The 12,419-nt window shown below is 38.0% G+C and overlaps 1 protein-coding gene across 9 annotated transcripts in view; it reads right to left on the bottom strand.

Moving 5' to 3' along the window:
- The window catches only part of dgki (diacylglycerol kinase, iota), a gene marked incomplete at its 5' end in the record, with an annotated part of 44,182 nt that overhangs the window by 3,547 nt on the left and 28,216 nt on the right, over positions 1-12,419 (bottom strand). For 6 of the 9 annotated variants that reach the window (XM_081364215.1, XM_081364214.1, XM_081364216.1 and 3 more), the window contains 17 exons: positions 75-112; positions 282-307; positions 429-553; positions 647-687; positions 1,221-1,290; positions 2,966-3,010; positions 3,205-3,284; positions 3,407-3,507; positions 5,781-5,980; positions 8,022-8,133; positions 9,634-9,707; positions 9,809-9,871; positions 9,950-10,005; positions 10,382-10,460; positions 10,547-10,672; positions 11,337-11,450; positions 11,731-11,791. In XM_081364215.1, coding sequence (XP_081220341.1) covers positions 75-112; positions 282-307; positions 429-553; positions 647-687; positions 1,221-1,290; positions 2,966-3,010; positions 3,205-3,284; positions 3,407-3,507; positions 5,781-5,980; positions 8,022-8,133; positions 9,634-9,707; positions 9,809-9,871; positions 9,950-10,005; positions 10,382-10,460; positions 10,547-10,672; positions 11,337-11,450; positions 11,731-11,791 — 1,411 coding nt within the window. Of the gene's footprint in view, positions 1-74; positions 113-281; positions 308-428; positions 554-646; positions 688-1,220; positions 1,291-2,965; positions 3,011-3,204; positions 3,285-3,406; positions 3,508-4,745; positions 4,809-5,780; positions 5,981-8,021; positions 8,134-9,633; positions 9,708-9,808; positions 9,872-9,949; positions 10,006-10,381; positions 10,461-10,546; positions 10,673-11,336; positions 11,451-11,730; positions 11,792-12,419 lie in introns of all 9 variants that reach the window. The other 3 variants (XM_081364210.1, XM_081364211.1, XM_081364209.1) reach the window with 1 other exon arrangement.

The raw sequence follows: 12,419 nt of genomic DNA, 5'->3' as shown, positions 1-12,419 counted from the left end.
ATAACCACTTCTAGAAAACTCTTTCACTTTCAGTTTCAAAAAAAAAGAATGATTGAAATAAAATAAAAACTCACCGCAGACAGGTCTCCTTTAACAGCAGCTGACAATAGAGCTAAAAAAACATTGAGATTTTGTCAGTAACAATCATGTATCTGTGTAACATGGGTAACAATCACATATCCCATGACTTCTGACAGGAAAACCTCCCTGAGTTAAACATAATTTCTAAATGCTTCCTGTCTCTCTACCACTTCAGAGAAATACTTGTGTTTGTACTGTACCTTGTTCATCTGAGGTCAGGGGAACACTGCAATAAGGAAACAAGAGCAAAAAAATCAAATGTAAGCTTTGTTCATGCAATTGCACAGAGCAGTGAGGTTTAAAACCGAAAGGAAAGTACGGAAAAATAAGGAATTGATGATTCACACCTGGAACTGGGTTCCACCACCACATCGGGCATTCCAGGAGCTCGAACCTGGCTCACCGCTGGGGCCTCATGGTCCAGGATGAAAACCTCATCCTGGCATATTTCAGTCACAAAGTGAAGATGCTCCTGTACGTACACACATTACAAGTGCACATTATGCAGCTTCCAATATCTTTTTCATTTTCTATACATATTATTATGTGCACTGTATCATCATACCTGAGCCTTGTCTATGCGATAAAAGCGGTCGGCTGATGTAGCTGGAAACATAATGTACAGTGAAGTGATGATTATTACATACTTTATTGAAGTACACAAATCACAACACATTCCTGTGTTACTGTGGAGGTTATAAAACTCAGTACTCCAGACAGGAGGCGATAAAGTTCAAATGCTGGTGCCAGATGTGATTTTATTCAGCTAGCATTTAACAGTTAGGGTGTGTTCACACTTGGCAGGTTTAGTTCCATTAAAATGAACTCTGGTGCGATTGCTCTAGTCCTTTTTAACACCGAACCTAAAGATAAAAAAGAAGAAGCTTTTATTATGTATATTTGGCGACGGATCTTACTGAACATCAAAAACAATGTTTTCTGAGGGGGAGGGGGAGGGGGAGCAATCCAACTCTGGTTCGGACCAAGCAATCAAACCAAGTGTGAAAGCAGCCTAAAATAGCCAAGAGAACCGAACATGAAGTGTGAACACACCCTTAAACTGACTTTACTTGCAAAGGTATGTCTCTTCTTATAGACAGTATAGACAATAAAAACACAGATCAGATGTGGAGACTCACAGTCTAGGAAGCTCCAGTTTGATGAAAGTCTGTGTGCTGAGCTCGGCCATGACAAACCTGTGCTCTCATCCTGAGAACAGACACGAAAAACATCACAAGTGTTCTGTGTGACGCAGTTTGACAAGATGCTGCTTATAATTCAATTCCTGAATTTGAATTAAAATGCAATTCAATTCAGAAAACTAGTGTAGGTGTAGTTTTAAAGTATCGGTATACATATACATTTCAATAACATCATGAATTTCAGTATGATTCACTCATACACACAAAACATGGTGTATTTTGAGGTATCATTTATTTATATATCACTAGATTTAATAAAATAACTTTTATTTTACTAACCACAGTTGAAGACTACTTCATTTCCCACTATGCTCCACTTCAAAATCAATCTATTACATAATTAATAGATTCCAATGTTAATGTGAATATGTATTTTTGATATTTATTTTATCACTACAAAGTTAATAGATTTAAACACTGATGTGAATATTTTTATCATTACAAAATTAATAGATTTAAATTCTAAAGATTTATGAATATTTATTTTATTGTTATCATTACAAAATTAATAGATTTAAATTCTGATGTGAATATTTCTTTTTAATATTTCTTTTCATTAAGTTAAAATTACAAAGTTAATAGATTTAAACTATGATGTGAATATTTTATTAAGTTATCATTACAAAATTAATAGATTTAAATTCTAATTTAAGATATTTCTTTTATTGTTATCACTGCAGTTAATAGATTTAAATTCTAATGTGAATATTTTTAAGTTATTACAAAATTAATATATTTAAATTCAAATTTGAATATAATTTTTTAAAATATTTATTTATAATACATTATCATTACAAATTAATTATGACTTAAAATAATAATTATGTTGTAATGTGATTATTTATTTTTATTATTATTATTAAGTTATCATTACAAAGTGAATTCTTTTTAAATTCATTTTGTGGAGCTGTATGGCAATGGTTCCCAACCTTTTTCCTTGACCCCCCCCCACCCCCACCCCCGAATGTACATATTGAACAATCCGTGACAACCCCCCCTGCATTGCATTATGTTTGCCATTTGATGTTGGGCAATGTTGTGGTTCAATTGTAATTGAAATCGGCATTGTAACCATAAGATTTTTTTAAAACTTTAAAAAAATATTTTTATATAAAATTATTAGTGGAACATTTATGCATCTTTATTCACCTCAAAGCATATCCGCTCCCGCGCCCCCCCTGTGAACTCTGGCACCCCCCCAGGTTGGGAACCAATGCTGTATGGTAATATCTATCATCTATTATTATCTTAATAAATCTACAGGGTGGGCCATTTATATGGATACACCATAATAACATGGGAATGGTTGGTGATATTAAAGTCCTTTTTGTGGCACATTAGTATATGTCATGGTCACCACCCATCTTGAGGAGTTTGCCCCCTCACATATACTAATGTGCCACAAACAGGACTTTAATATCACCAACCATTCCCATGTTATTACGGTGTATCCATATAAATGGCCCACCCTGTATTTTCCAGTTTTGACAGGACTGAATTTATATATCCAAAATCAACTTTATTGTCATTTTTAGCACGTTGCATGGCAATGGATTAAAACGAAACACAGGAAACAACAGTGACATGCAGTAAAAGACAACAGTAAATACAGACAAGAATCCCACAAGGTGCAACGAGTCAGAATTTGCCTGAATTTTGTCCAACCCTGTCGAGGCGTTTACCTGGTAGTGCACTCTGTGACCAGAAGAGGGCGCTTGATGCAAATCCTGTCAACAACAGACCAAAATTTGTAATTACGAAATGCATGGTTTAAGATTAAATGATGCAAATGAAATTACAACAAACCACAGGACCAGAAACAACATTCAGTTTTACGTCCCAGCAAAAAAGAAAAACGTAATCGTATTAATTTATTCCTCAGTGAAATCGGACTGAAACGGGCAGCATGGGAAGTGCTCACCTCCTGAAGCCTGTCAATGTACAGTCGACAGGTTTCAAGGTCACAGTCTCCTCTCACCACCACGATGCCAACAGGAGTAGCTGAACAAGCAAACACACACACACACACACACACACTGAGTTGGCATACAGTCACATATTCACCCTTCCTACAACAGCACTATATGTGAACTGTATTGTGGGAAAGGTTGTGCTTAACTTACAGATGTCACGCAGACGCTCCTTGTCGAACTGCATGCTCTCGTATTCCTGCAGGATGATACGGTTCACGCGCAGTCGCAGACGGTCAGGGACTGCATGAGAGCTGTGATGTGCAGACGATGGGAAATGAGAACCGATCCCACATAAAAGCATTCATATGAGATATTAACCAACAGAGGTGGAGGTGGAACAGACATTTTCTTGGTTTTATCTTCTGCTTGCTGATAATGTTCTACATGAAAGGACTGAATCATAATGGAAAACTATGAAAACAAAGTATTAATCCCAGATGATGAGGAGCTAAAAGGAAACGTGAAAATGAGTTTCACAAAAGGACAAGTGAAGATCAGAAAAGACTGTAGCCATAAAAATGTTTCTGGGGCCGTTTGGTCTGTTTAGACCAAACCTGTCATCCTTATACAAGTCAACATGATTGACCCTTGACATATACAAATGAATCATTATTTACTATTATTTATGTAACCTCCTATAACCCTAACCATCATTCAATTTTGTAAATACTATCTGCAATATTTTATAAAGCATTTAGCTATTTAAATAATAATTATTTTTAGCTAAATAATTATTTGTCCACATTTGCAGTACATGTAGTAAAAAATGGTGTTATAAAAAAAAATATATATATATATATGCACAGTATATATAAACATTATTGTTACAAGCATAACATGTACATTTTAGTATGAATATTGATTTATTATAAATTATTTTCTTATTATTTAATAATTATAAAATAGTTTTCAACAAAATTGACATTTAAATTCTAGTATGACTATTTATTTTTAATTATTTGTATTTATTAGGACATTTTGTGGTGCTGTATGGCAATATTAAAATCTATTTTGATGGTTGAATTAATTGTTTTGACAGTACTGAACTTATATATATAGGAATAATTATGCATAATTATTGTCACAAGTTTGTCACAAAACGTTTTTGTTTTTTTCATTCCTGCAGGCAATAAATGATTGTAAAAACCACCTGCAATAGCTTAGAAAGATAAAGTGCTTAAAATGCATTATTTATCGAACGGCCTAGAACATGTCAACTAAAACAGCAGAGCAAGCTATGAAATTATGTTGAGAGGTTACTAAAACAAACACTGTTTTTGGACTCTGCTTGTGTGCAATAAGACCAGAAACATGTATTAAGACAGTAAACAGGGTCGATTTGATGATTTCATGTTGACTTTAAGATGCACAGCAACAGAACAACACCTAAATACACTGTAAGCTGGGCGGAAAACACAAAACACACACACACACACCCGCTCTGTCAGCAGGCCGAGGTGTGCGACACGGCTGTGTATACCATACTTACACAGAGAAGGAGTCGGGGGGAGCAGAGAGGCGGCGCAGGTCGGCTGCGCACACTTTCTGAATGCTGAGTCAGCGCAGCCACACAGGAACACAGGCAGCACAGCCAAGCCAGTCAGCACAAGAGAGAGAGAGAGAGAGAGATGGAGATGGAGGCGGAGAGGGACAAACGCATGAAGGGCGACCAGTAATTAAGGAGGAGAGAGAAAGATGGAGACAAGGAAAGAAAAAGAAAGAAAAACACACTGAGGCACTGCAGAGCAGCAAACAGACCATGAGAGAGGTTCTAGAAGAGCAGTGCATTAGTGCTGTTACTAGAACATTCATCAGTCAAGCACACATGAGCTGGTGTTATGCCTGCTACTGACTGAGATTTCGGATTACTGATCACACTGTACGACATGTATGTAGACTGTATGATTATGACACCTTTTGAATCGTAGGCTACGACGCAAGTTAGTATAGATGAATAAAACGTCATCAGCATGCGCTAGTGGTAAACAAAGAGAGAAAGATGAATCACACTTTTTGGCAATTGTGGTTTTTATGTGCGCTGAAAAAAAGAGGAGGAATCGAAAGAGGAGAATATGGATGTGGTTATGGCTAGGGGAACAGAGGCCAACTTTGCATGCCAATTTAGCAAATGGAGCTTGAGGTAAGTAGTTTTAAGTTTTAGCGTCAGGTCGCGTTGATCAATACGCAATTTCACTTTGCATTTTTATTGGCTTGTCAGTAGACGCAATCTTGCTCTTGTCACTGTTGTTTTGTATCAAGAAAACCATAAAATGACTGTGTCAAAGTCAGTCTCTAAATATTTGACCTTGTAATAACAGGACTAGGTTAGTTCAGGTTGTCCATTATCACATTGTAAAACACCAAAAAAAGTTCCATAATATGCGATCAAAACACACTCACAAAAAGTTTTTTCAAAAACTTTTACATCTTGCACATCTGCATTTGTCAAAATGCGTATGTATTGTGCACTGATGCATGAGCGGATTAAGTAGTACATTTGAGTGCAGATTATTTTGTGACTCACTCATTGAGCAGCGGCACAGATGTGCGTCTCTTGCTCTTCTGCACCATGTTGGCCTGGTTCCTCAGTGATATGTGCAGGGTCGAGGGCGTGAGGCGACACGGTTCGCCGTCCACCTGCACGGGCAGCGTCTTGAAGGTGGTGAGGATGACCTCTCTGCACTGATGCAGCCGTTCGCCGTGGCCGCCCACCTGCAGCGCCGCCTTGTGTGAAGACAGGGAAATGCATGCAAGCCTTAAGCCTTAAAGGGGTCATATAATGGTACATGCACTTTTACAAGTTGATTGTACTGAAGTGTGTGTTGGCAGTGCCTGTACACAACCATCATAAACTGATAAAAATCCATCCAGTGTTTTTTTTTATCTTCTTATATGTTTTCCCCCATCTCAAATCAAGCCGTTCGATTTTGTGACGTCACACGGTCGGACGCCCCTCCCACGATTGTTGATTGACAGCAGCGTTTCAACACAGACCCGCCCTCGCTCGTGAGCGAGCTGTCAATCATAGTCCGTGCGGACCGGCGCGGTCATTGTTGATACGCTGGAGCACTGTCTATGAGCAGAATGGCGTCTAAGCGATTGTGGTGTTCTGTTCTTGGGTGTAATAAGGAACACAGCAGTCATTTTGATGTTCCTAAATCCGATCCACTGAAGACGCAGTGGCTGAGTTTTGTTTTCGAAGGGAATATTCCCCACGATCAACAGCAATGCTTTCATGTTTGCGCGAATCATTTCACACACCAGACTGCTTTACAAACGAGGTCAGTAAAAAGCTGGTTATTTGCTAAGAAGCTGCTCCTGAAAAAAGGATCGGTACCAACTATTCGTGTTCCTGCTGCACCTCCAGAAGAACTGAAGTGAGTGTAACGTTTTATTAACCTTTATATTAATATTTATATTAATCTTTGCAAATCGCTTGCACGCTTCACGATGAATTTTGAGTTTACACTCAGGTACATTACGGCATGTTTTCTATGTACGATGTTCTCAATATAATTAATAATCCCACGTTTATAATGAACAACGCGTTATGGTTATTGTGTTATTGGGCCCTATTTTAACGATCTGAAACGCAAGTGTCAAAGCGCAAAGCGCAAGTAACTTTGTGGGCGGGTCTTGGCGCTGTTGCTATTTTCCCGGCGGGATAAATGACTCTTGCGCCCGGCGCAAATCTAAAATGGGTTGGTCTGAAGTAGCTTCATTATTCATAGGTGTGGTTTGGGCGTAACGTGAAATAAACCAATCAGAGCGTCATCTCACATTCCCTTTAAGAGCAGACGCGCTTTTTCTAAAGCGGATTCCTATTATAACGGCGGATTTGCCAGGCGCGCGCCAGGAGCGGTTCACAGCCGAGGAGAGCAACGCTCTCGTCAGGGACGTTGGGGATGGAGAAACCCAACCAAATTAACTTCGGTAAAAAAGGCGTATGATAATTTGGGTAAATGTGTAAGCTAGATGTATGCTTTTATAATAAATTGTCTATCTATCTATCTATCGTAATAATGTATGATTTGCAAAAATGAAAACTGCTGCTTCTGTGTAGATGAGAGAATCAAAGTGTATGCGCGTTGTGCACACGCTACATTGATTATGGCCAAGCATGTGTCCTTAAAATGGCATATGAATAACATGCGCAACGCGGCACTGACTTTAAACTATTTTTTCCTGGTTAGTGGCGCAATTGTTTTCTAAACCTGCAAAATAGCATGAAGGAACGTTTGCGCCGGAACACGCCTCCTTTTTTGCACTGAACCGCCCAGGGAGCGCAAGTTCATTCCCTAGTTTAGTCGACGTGCTTCTGTGGAGGGAAAAGCGCGCTTTGCGCGGGTGCAAAATAGGAATGATACATGCGTCGGTGTACAAAGTCAATTGCGCTGGGTGCAAGATAGGGCCCATTGTGTTACAAACGATGTACGCACAGAACAGAGGGGCGGGGTGAGCAAAGCTCATTATCATTTAAAGACACATGCACTTAAACGGCGTGCTGAAAACAGAGCTGTTTTTGACCAGGTAAAATGAGTGTTTTCTTACAATATTAATGAGAATTTTTAATTAAAGTATATTACAAACTTTTCATTTAGACCCTAAAGAATCATATTAGCTTGTACAAAAATGGCATTATATGACCCCTTTAAAACTGCAACAAAGACTATACATATTACTATGGGAAAGTGAAAAAGTGCAACGTGCAATATGGCAGAATAAGTCCTGCTCTAAATAAAAGAGCCAGTCGCCAATTGCTCACCAGAGAGGCCATGGTGAAACCGATCACCTCGATGCAGCCATCGTCATGCCTCTGAGGCTCAAAATCTCTGTGGTCGCCCGTGTTTCCCCATGGCATGGTACCAGCACAGTACCTACAGAGAGAGAGTACAGCGTTTAATGAGGTATGTAAAATAAGACAGTCCTGTTGACATGTTTAAAAAAAAAGTATGAATCCTTCAGGTAAAAACTGGGATAGAGCTGCACGATTAATCATTAAAAGATCCAACCCACATGTTCTTATTCCTAAATGACAACAATTCGGCCATGTCTATTAAACATTTGACAAAATCACAGCAGAACATTCAAATCTGTGCAGGCACTGATCAGTTACATCATTACACCAGTAGGTGGCGACAAGTGACTGTTAAAAATGTGTGAGTCATTGAATCATTCATTGAAGAGATTTGTTCAAAAACACTGATTCATCCAGTAATAGGGCTGTGAAACGATTAATCGCGATTAATCGCATCCAAAATAAAAATTCGTGTTCACATAATATATGTGTGTGTACTGTGCATAATTATTTTGTATATAAAAATACACACACATGCATGTATATGTTTAAGAAAAATGTATTTATATATAAAATATTTTAATTTATATATAATATAAATTATGTATAAACATATATACTGTACATGCAAATATTTCTTAACTATATACATGAATATGTGTGTATTTATATACAAAATAATTATACACAGTACACTCATATATTATGTAAACACAAACTTTTATTTTGGCTGCGATTAATCACGATTAATCGTTGCACAGCCCTATCCAGTGATGAAATAAGTGGTCTTTTTTTGAGTTTGAGTTGATTTTTTAAAACAATCATTCATTCAAATTAGATATCTTTTAAATAGACTGCAGCAATTAACATTTTGTCCGAATCTTTTTATATTTAAATGTGTTTTCATTGGAATCAGTTTGCATGACCCTTTTCATCACCACTATATTTCATATTGGATTAAATAAAAAACATCTATCCAGTTAACAGCAACAACTAAATAAATAATAAAAGTAAAAAATTAAAAGCTATAAAATGTAATTAAAATAATTGCTTTAAAATAAATGCTTTCAGTCTGCAATCATTTTAATGCTCTATGCAGTTTCTGAGAAAATGCAGAAATTGTTTTTTTTTCTGCCCAACCCTATTATTATGTAACATTGTCCCCACGCAGATTATTTAAAATACTGGTTTGATCTTTCTAAAATCAAATTTGAGGAAGTGACATCACAGAAGTCACAAGATTAACAGTTCTTCATTACAGCCACACTTATTATAATTGACCTTTTCAAGCTCAACATTTAAACACTGTTGTGCGAAAAACAATCGCAGTAATATATTTGTACAGAATTGTTTTTTTCTTGGCACTAAGTACAAAAACAATGTGTTAGCTGAGGCCATTATTAGATGTTTTGTACTGACCTTCAACCCAGACACATTTCTAATGTACCAGACTTGGCAGAAAAACATGTTTTGAAAGTTTTATTACAAGGCACATACTACCAGAGTGTTACTACCTGAATTTATTATTTACAAAAAGAAGACTACATATAGCAGAATGACTCTTATTTTTGCAGCAAACCTGGGAATATTCAAGAAGACGATGCACTGAAACTTCAGTTCCTGGATCTTGGGTGTGAGATCCGTACCATCACACTGTCAGTACAGAGAACAACATGTTAAATATCAGGTGGACAATAGGGAAAGTTAGCATTAGCAGACAGGAACAGGGGTTCCAGGTGAAGTTTCATACTCACCACCACTCTGACATGCTTAGACAGATCCCTGGAGCTCCGCTGGAGAAAGTCGGAGAAAGCCGCCTGAGGGGACAAAACTAAGAGTCACTCTCTTACAAACACACACACCAGTTATTCTGTCAGAAAGGAAACTCTGCCTACCCCTGCATAGAACATCTTGTTACGGAAGCGACTGTTGAATTTCTCGGGGTTGGCTTCTGTGAAGGAACACAACGACACAAATGATTATGACTGAGAATGAAAAAGAATGAGAAAGAACAAATGCATAAAGATATCGGCCAACAAGGACATTTTACTAAATGCCACACACGTGCGCAGCCAATAAAGTGAGTCATATCATAGAAAACATGATCTTTTGAAATAATTCACAATCATCACCGCTATTAGGTCATCATATTAACATATGCCCACTAAACATTTACTATACACATCAAGGCCTATTCAGTATTCAGCAGCTTGACTCTGCCAAACATAACACTTACATATAAAAGGTCATTTATATATATATAAGTTTTAAATGTTCAGTAATACGTTTATGTAAAATGCACACATTTGCACATATACGTCACAAACCTCTAGATTCGTGGAACTCCAGGGTGACGTGGGCATCAAAGCCGAGGCTGAAGTAGTTATTGAACACGTTAAGAGGAAGCTGATAAAAGACAACAAAGAGACACATTGTAATATCAGCAGCGTGTAAACGTTGCATATATCCTGGTGTATATCTACAGCGATCACCTTCTGCGTGCCCTCCTCCGGCTGAGCAGCCGAACGCTCCACCTGCAGATTCCAGCGGTCCAACTGCACCACCGTACCGTCCTCCACGTGACACAAGACCTTAGACACCGGCTCGTCGGTGTAACCCTGAAACATGAAGAGATCATGTTGAGTTGAGAGGTCTTACCTTACACAACACAGCTACTGTATGTAAAGGGCTATTTACTCCTGGCATAAACACAGTGCTTGACATGAATAGCAATGATTATACCATCAATTCGAATGTTCAGAGTGGACAGCGAGGATCATTATACCCGCTTCATTGCTAATAACAGACTTTCGATAAAGGCATGGGGAAAAAAACAAGAGAGACACTCCAGATTCCAAGGCCAGTGTTTCTCTAGGCACGCGGTCAGAGTATAATGGAAAATAATGAGCGGCATTTATCAGTGACAACCACTTAGATGGCCAACTGCACAATTACAGCCTCTCAGCCAATCAGAGCAGCCCGATCATATCCAACTAATGCTGTTTGCTTTCACACGCTCCTGTGCTGTGTAAAACAAACCAAATTAAAATTCAAATGTGCTGTTATTCAGCATTTCATGAGTAAGATGAGGGTGAAATGTGTGATGGATGCTAGCTTTATGTGATAGCAGCATGTTTGCAATAGGAAATGGTGATTTCCACTAGCAATAGTCAGGGGAAACGTGCCCCTAGCTAAGAAAGGAGAAAGCATACACACAGGCAGACAGGGGAATCAAACTATTTATTAATCACTTAAAGAAGATTTAAAGATGAGTTGACTCACCCCTCCCCAGTTCAGAGTCCTGGCAAGGTCATTTCCTGTACCAAGAGGAAGCACAGCTACAGGAGGTTGTGGGTTCATCTGAAGTTCATCTAAGGCCGAGAGAATCCAGCCCACCTAGACAAAAGAGGACAAACTAGTCATTCGGGGGCAGAAATGCCAAAAGCACCGCTCAGGAAATCCAAGTTTCATCTTGCATGGGTCATGCATCTAGAAATTACCCGTAAGAAAGCATGACAGGGCAAACCACAGACCCACTATTAGCTAATAACAGTGTTTCGCCACTGCTCGTTACTTTTCAGTTCATTGTCGTTCCACATATCTGTCACCAGAGGGAGGTGCGTCCAAAATGTTTAACCTTCTAGCGGGTTGGACATATCTGATCATCCCAACATACCGTTCCATCTCCTCCACAGGCGAGGATGCGAAGATTTGGCACTTTCCTGTATAATTCCAGCCTGATGGACAGAGGGAAACAAATAGTGATGTTTGTTACTGATGCATTTGCAATCAATCAGCATTAAAAAGTGACCCCAAACAGTATTTGGATGCTTAAGGCACATTTACAAATTGGCGAATTTCACTGCATTAGATAAAAGTACCAAAGCAAGAATCATTTTCTCAGAATTCAACTTTTCTGGGACATTTTGCAATGATATTGATAACACTTTACAATAAAGTCGAATATCATTAGTAAACAAGCATTAGGAATCATGAACTGACAATGAACAATACTTTTACAGCATTTATTAATGTTAATTTCCATATATACACTAATACGTTTTTAAATAGTATATTTATAAATGAACATTAACCTAGATTGATAAATGCAATAAGTGTTGTTCATTGATAGTACCTAATGCAATAAATAATGTTAACACAGTGACTTTAACCAGAAGGTGATTTTTAGCAGATGAATGAAGTCAGTTCTCCACAAGTTCACACAGGTCTCCTATCAGAGTAACCACATGTGTAGTTCAACACATTAGCTATGCACAAAATATATTCTGTCTTCATTTTGTTATCTATTATTGTGTAAAACCTAATCAAAAAAATATATTTGTTAAATGTTTGACATTTGACAAA

Source organism: Scardinius erythrophthalmus (genome assembly GCF_964197995.2).
Source record: "Scardinius erythrophthalmus genome assembly, chromosome: 4".
NCBI classification, from domain to species: Eukaryota; Metazoa; Chordata; class Actinopteri; order Cypriniformes; family Leuciscidae; genus Scardinius; species Scardinius erythrophthalmus.
This window is presented reverse-complemented; position numbering and strand designations above follow the sequence as displayed.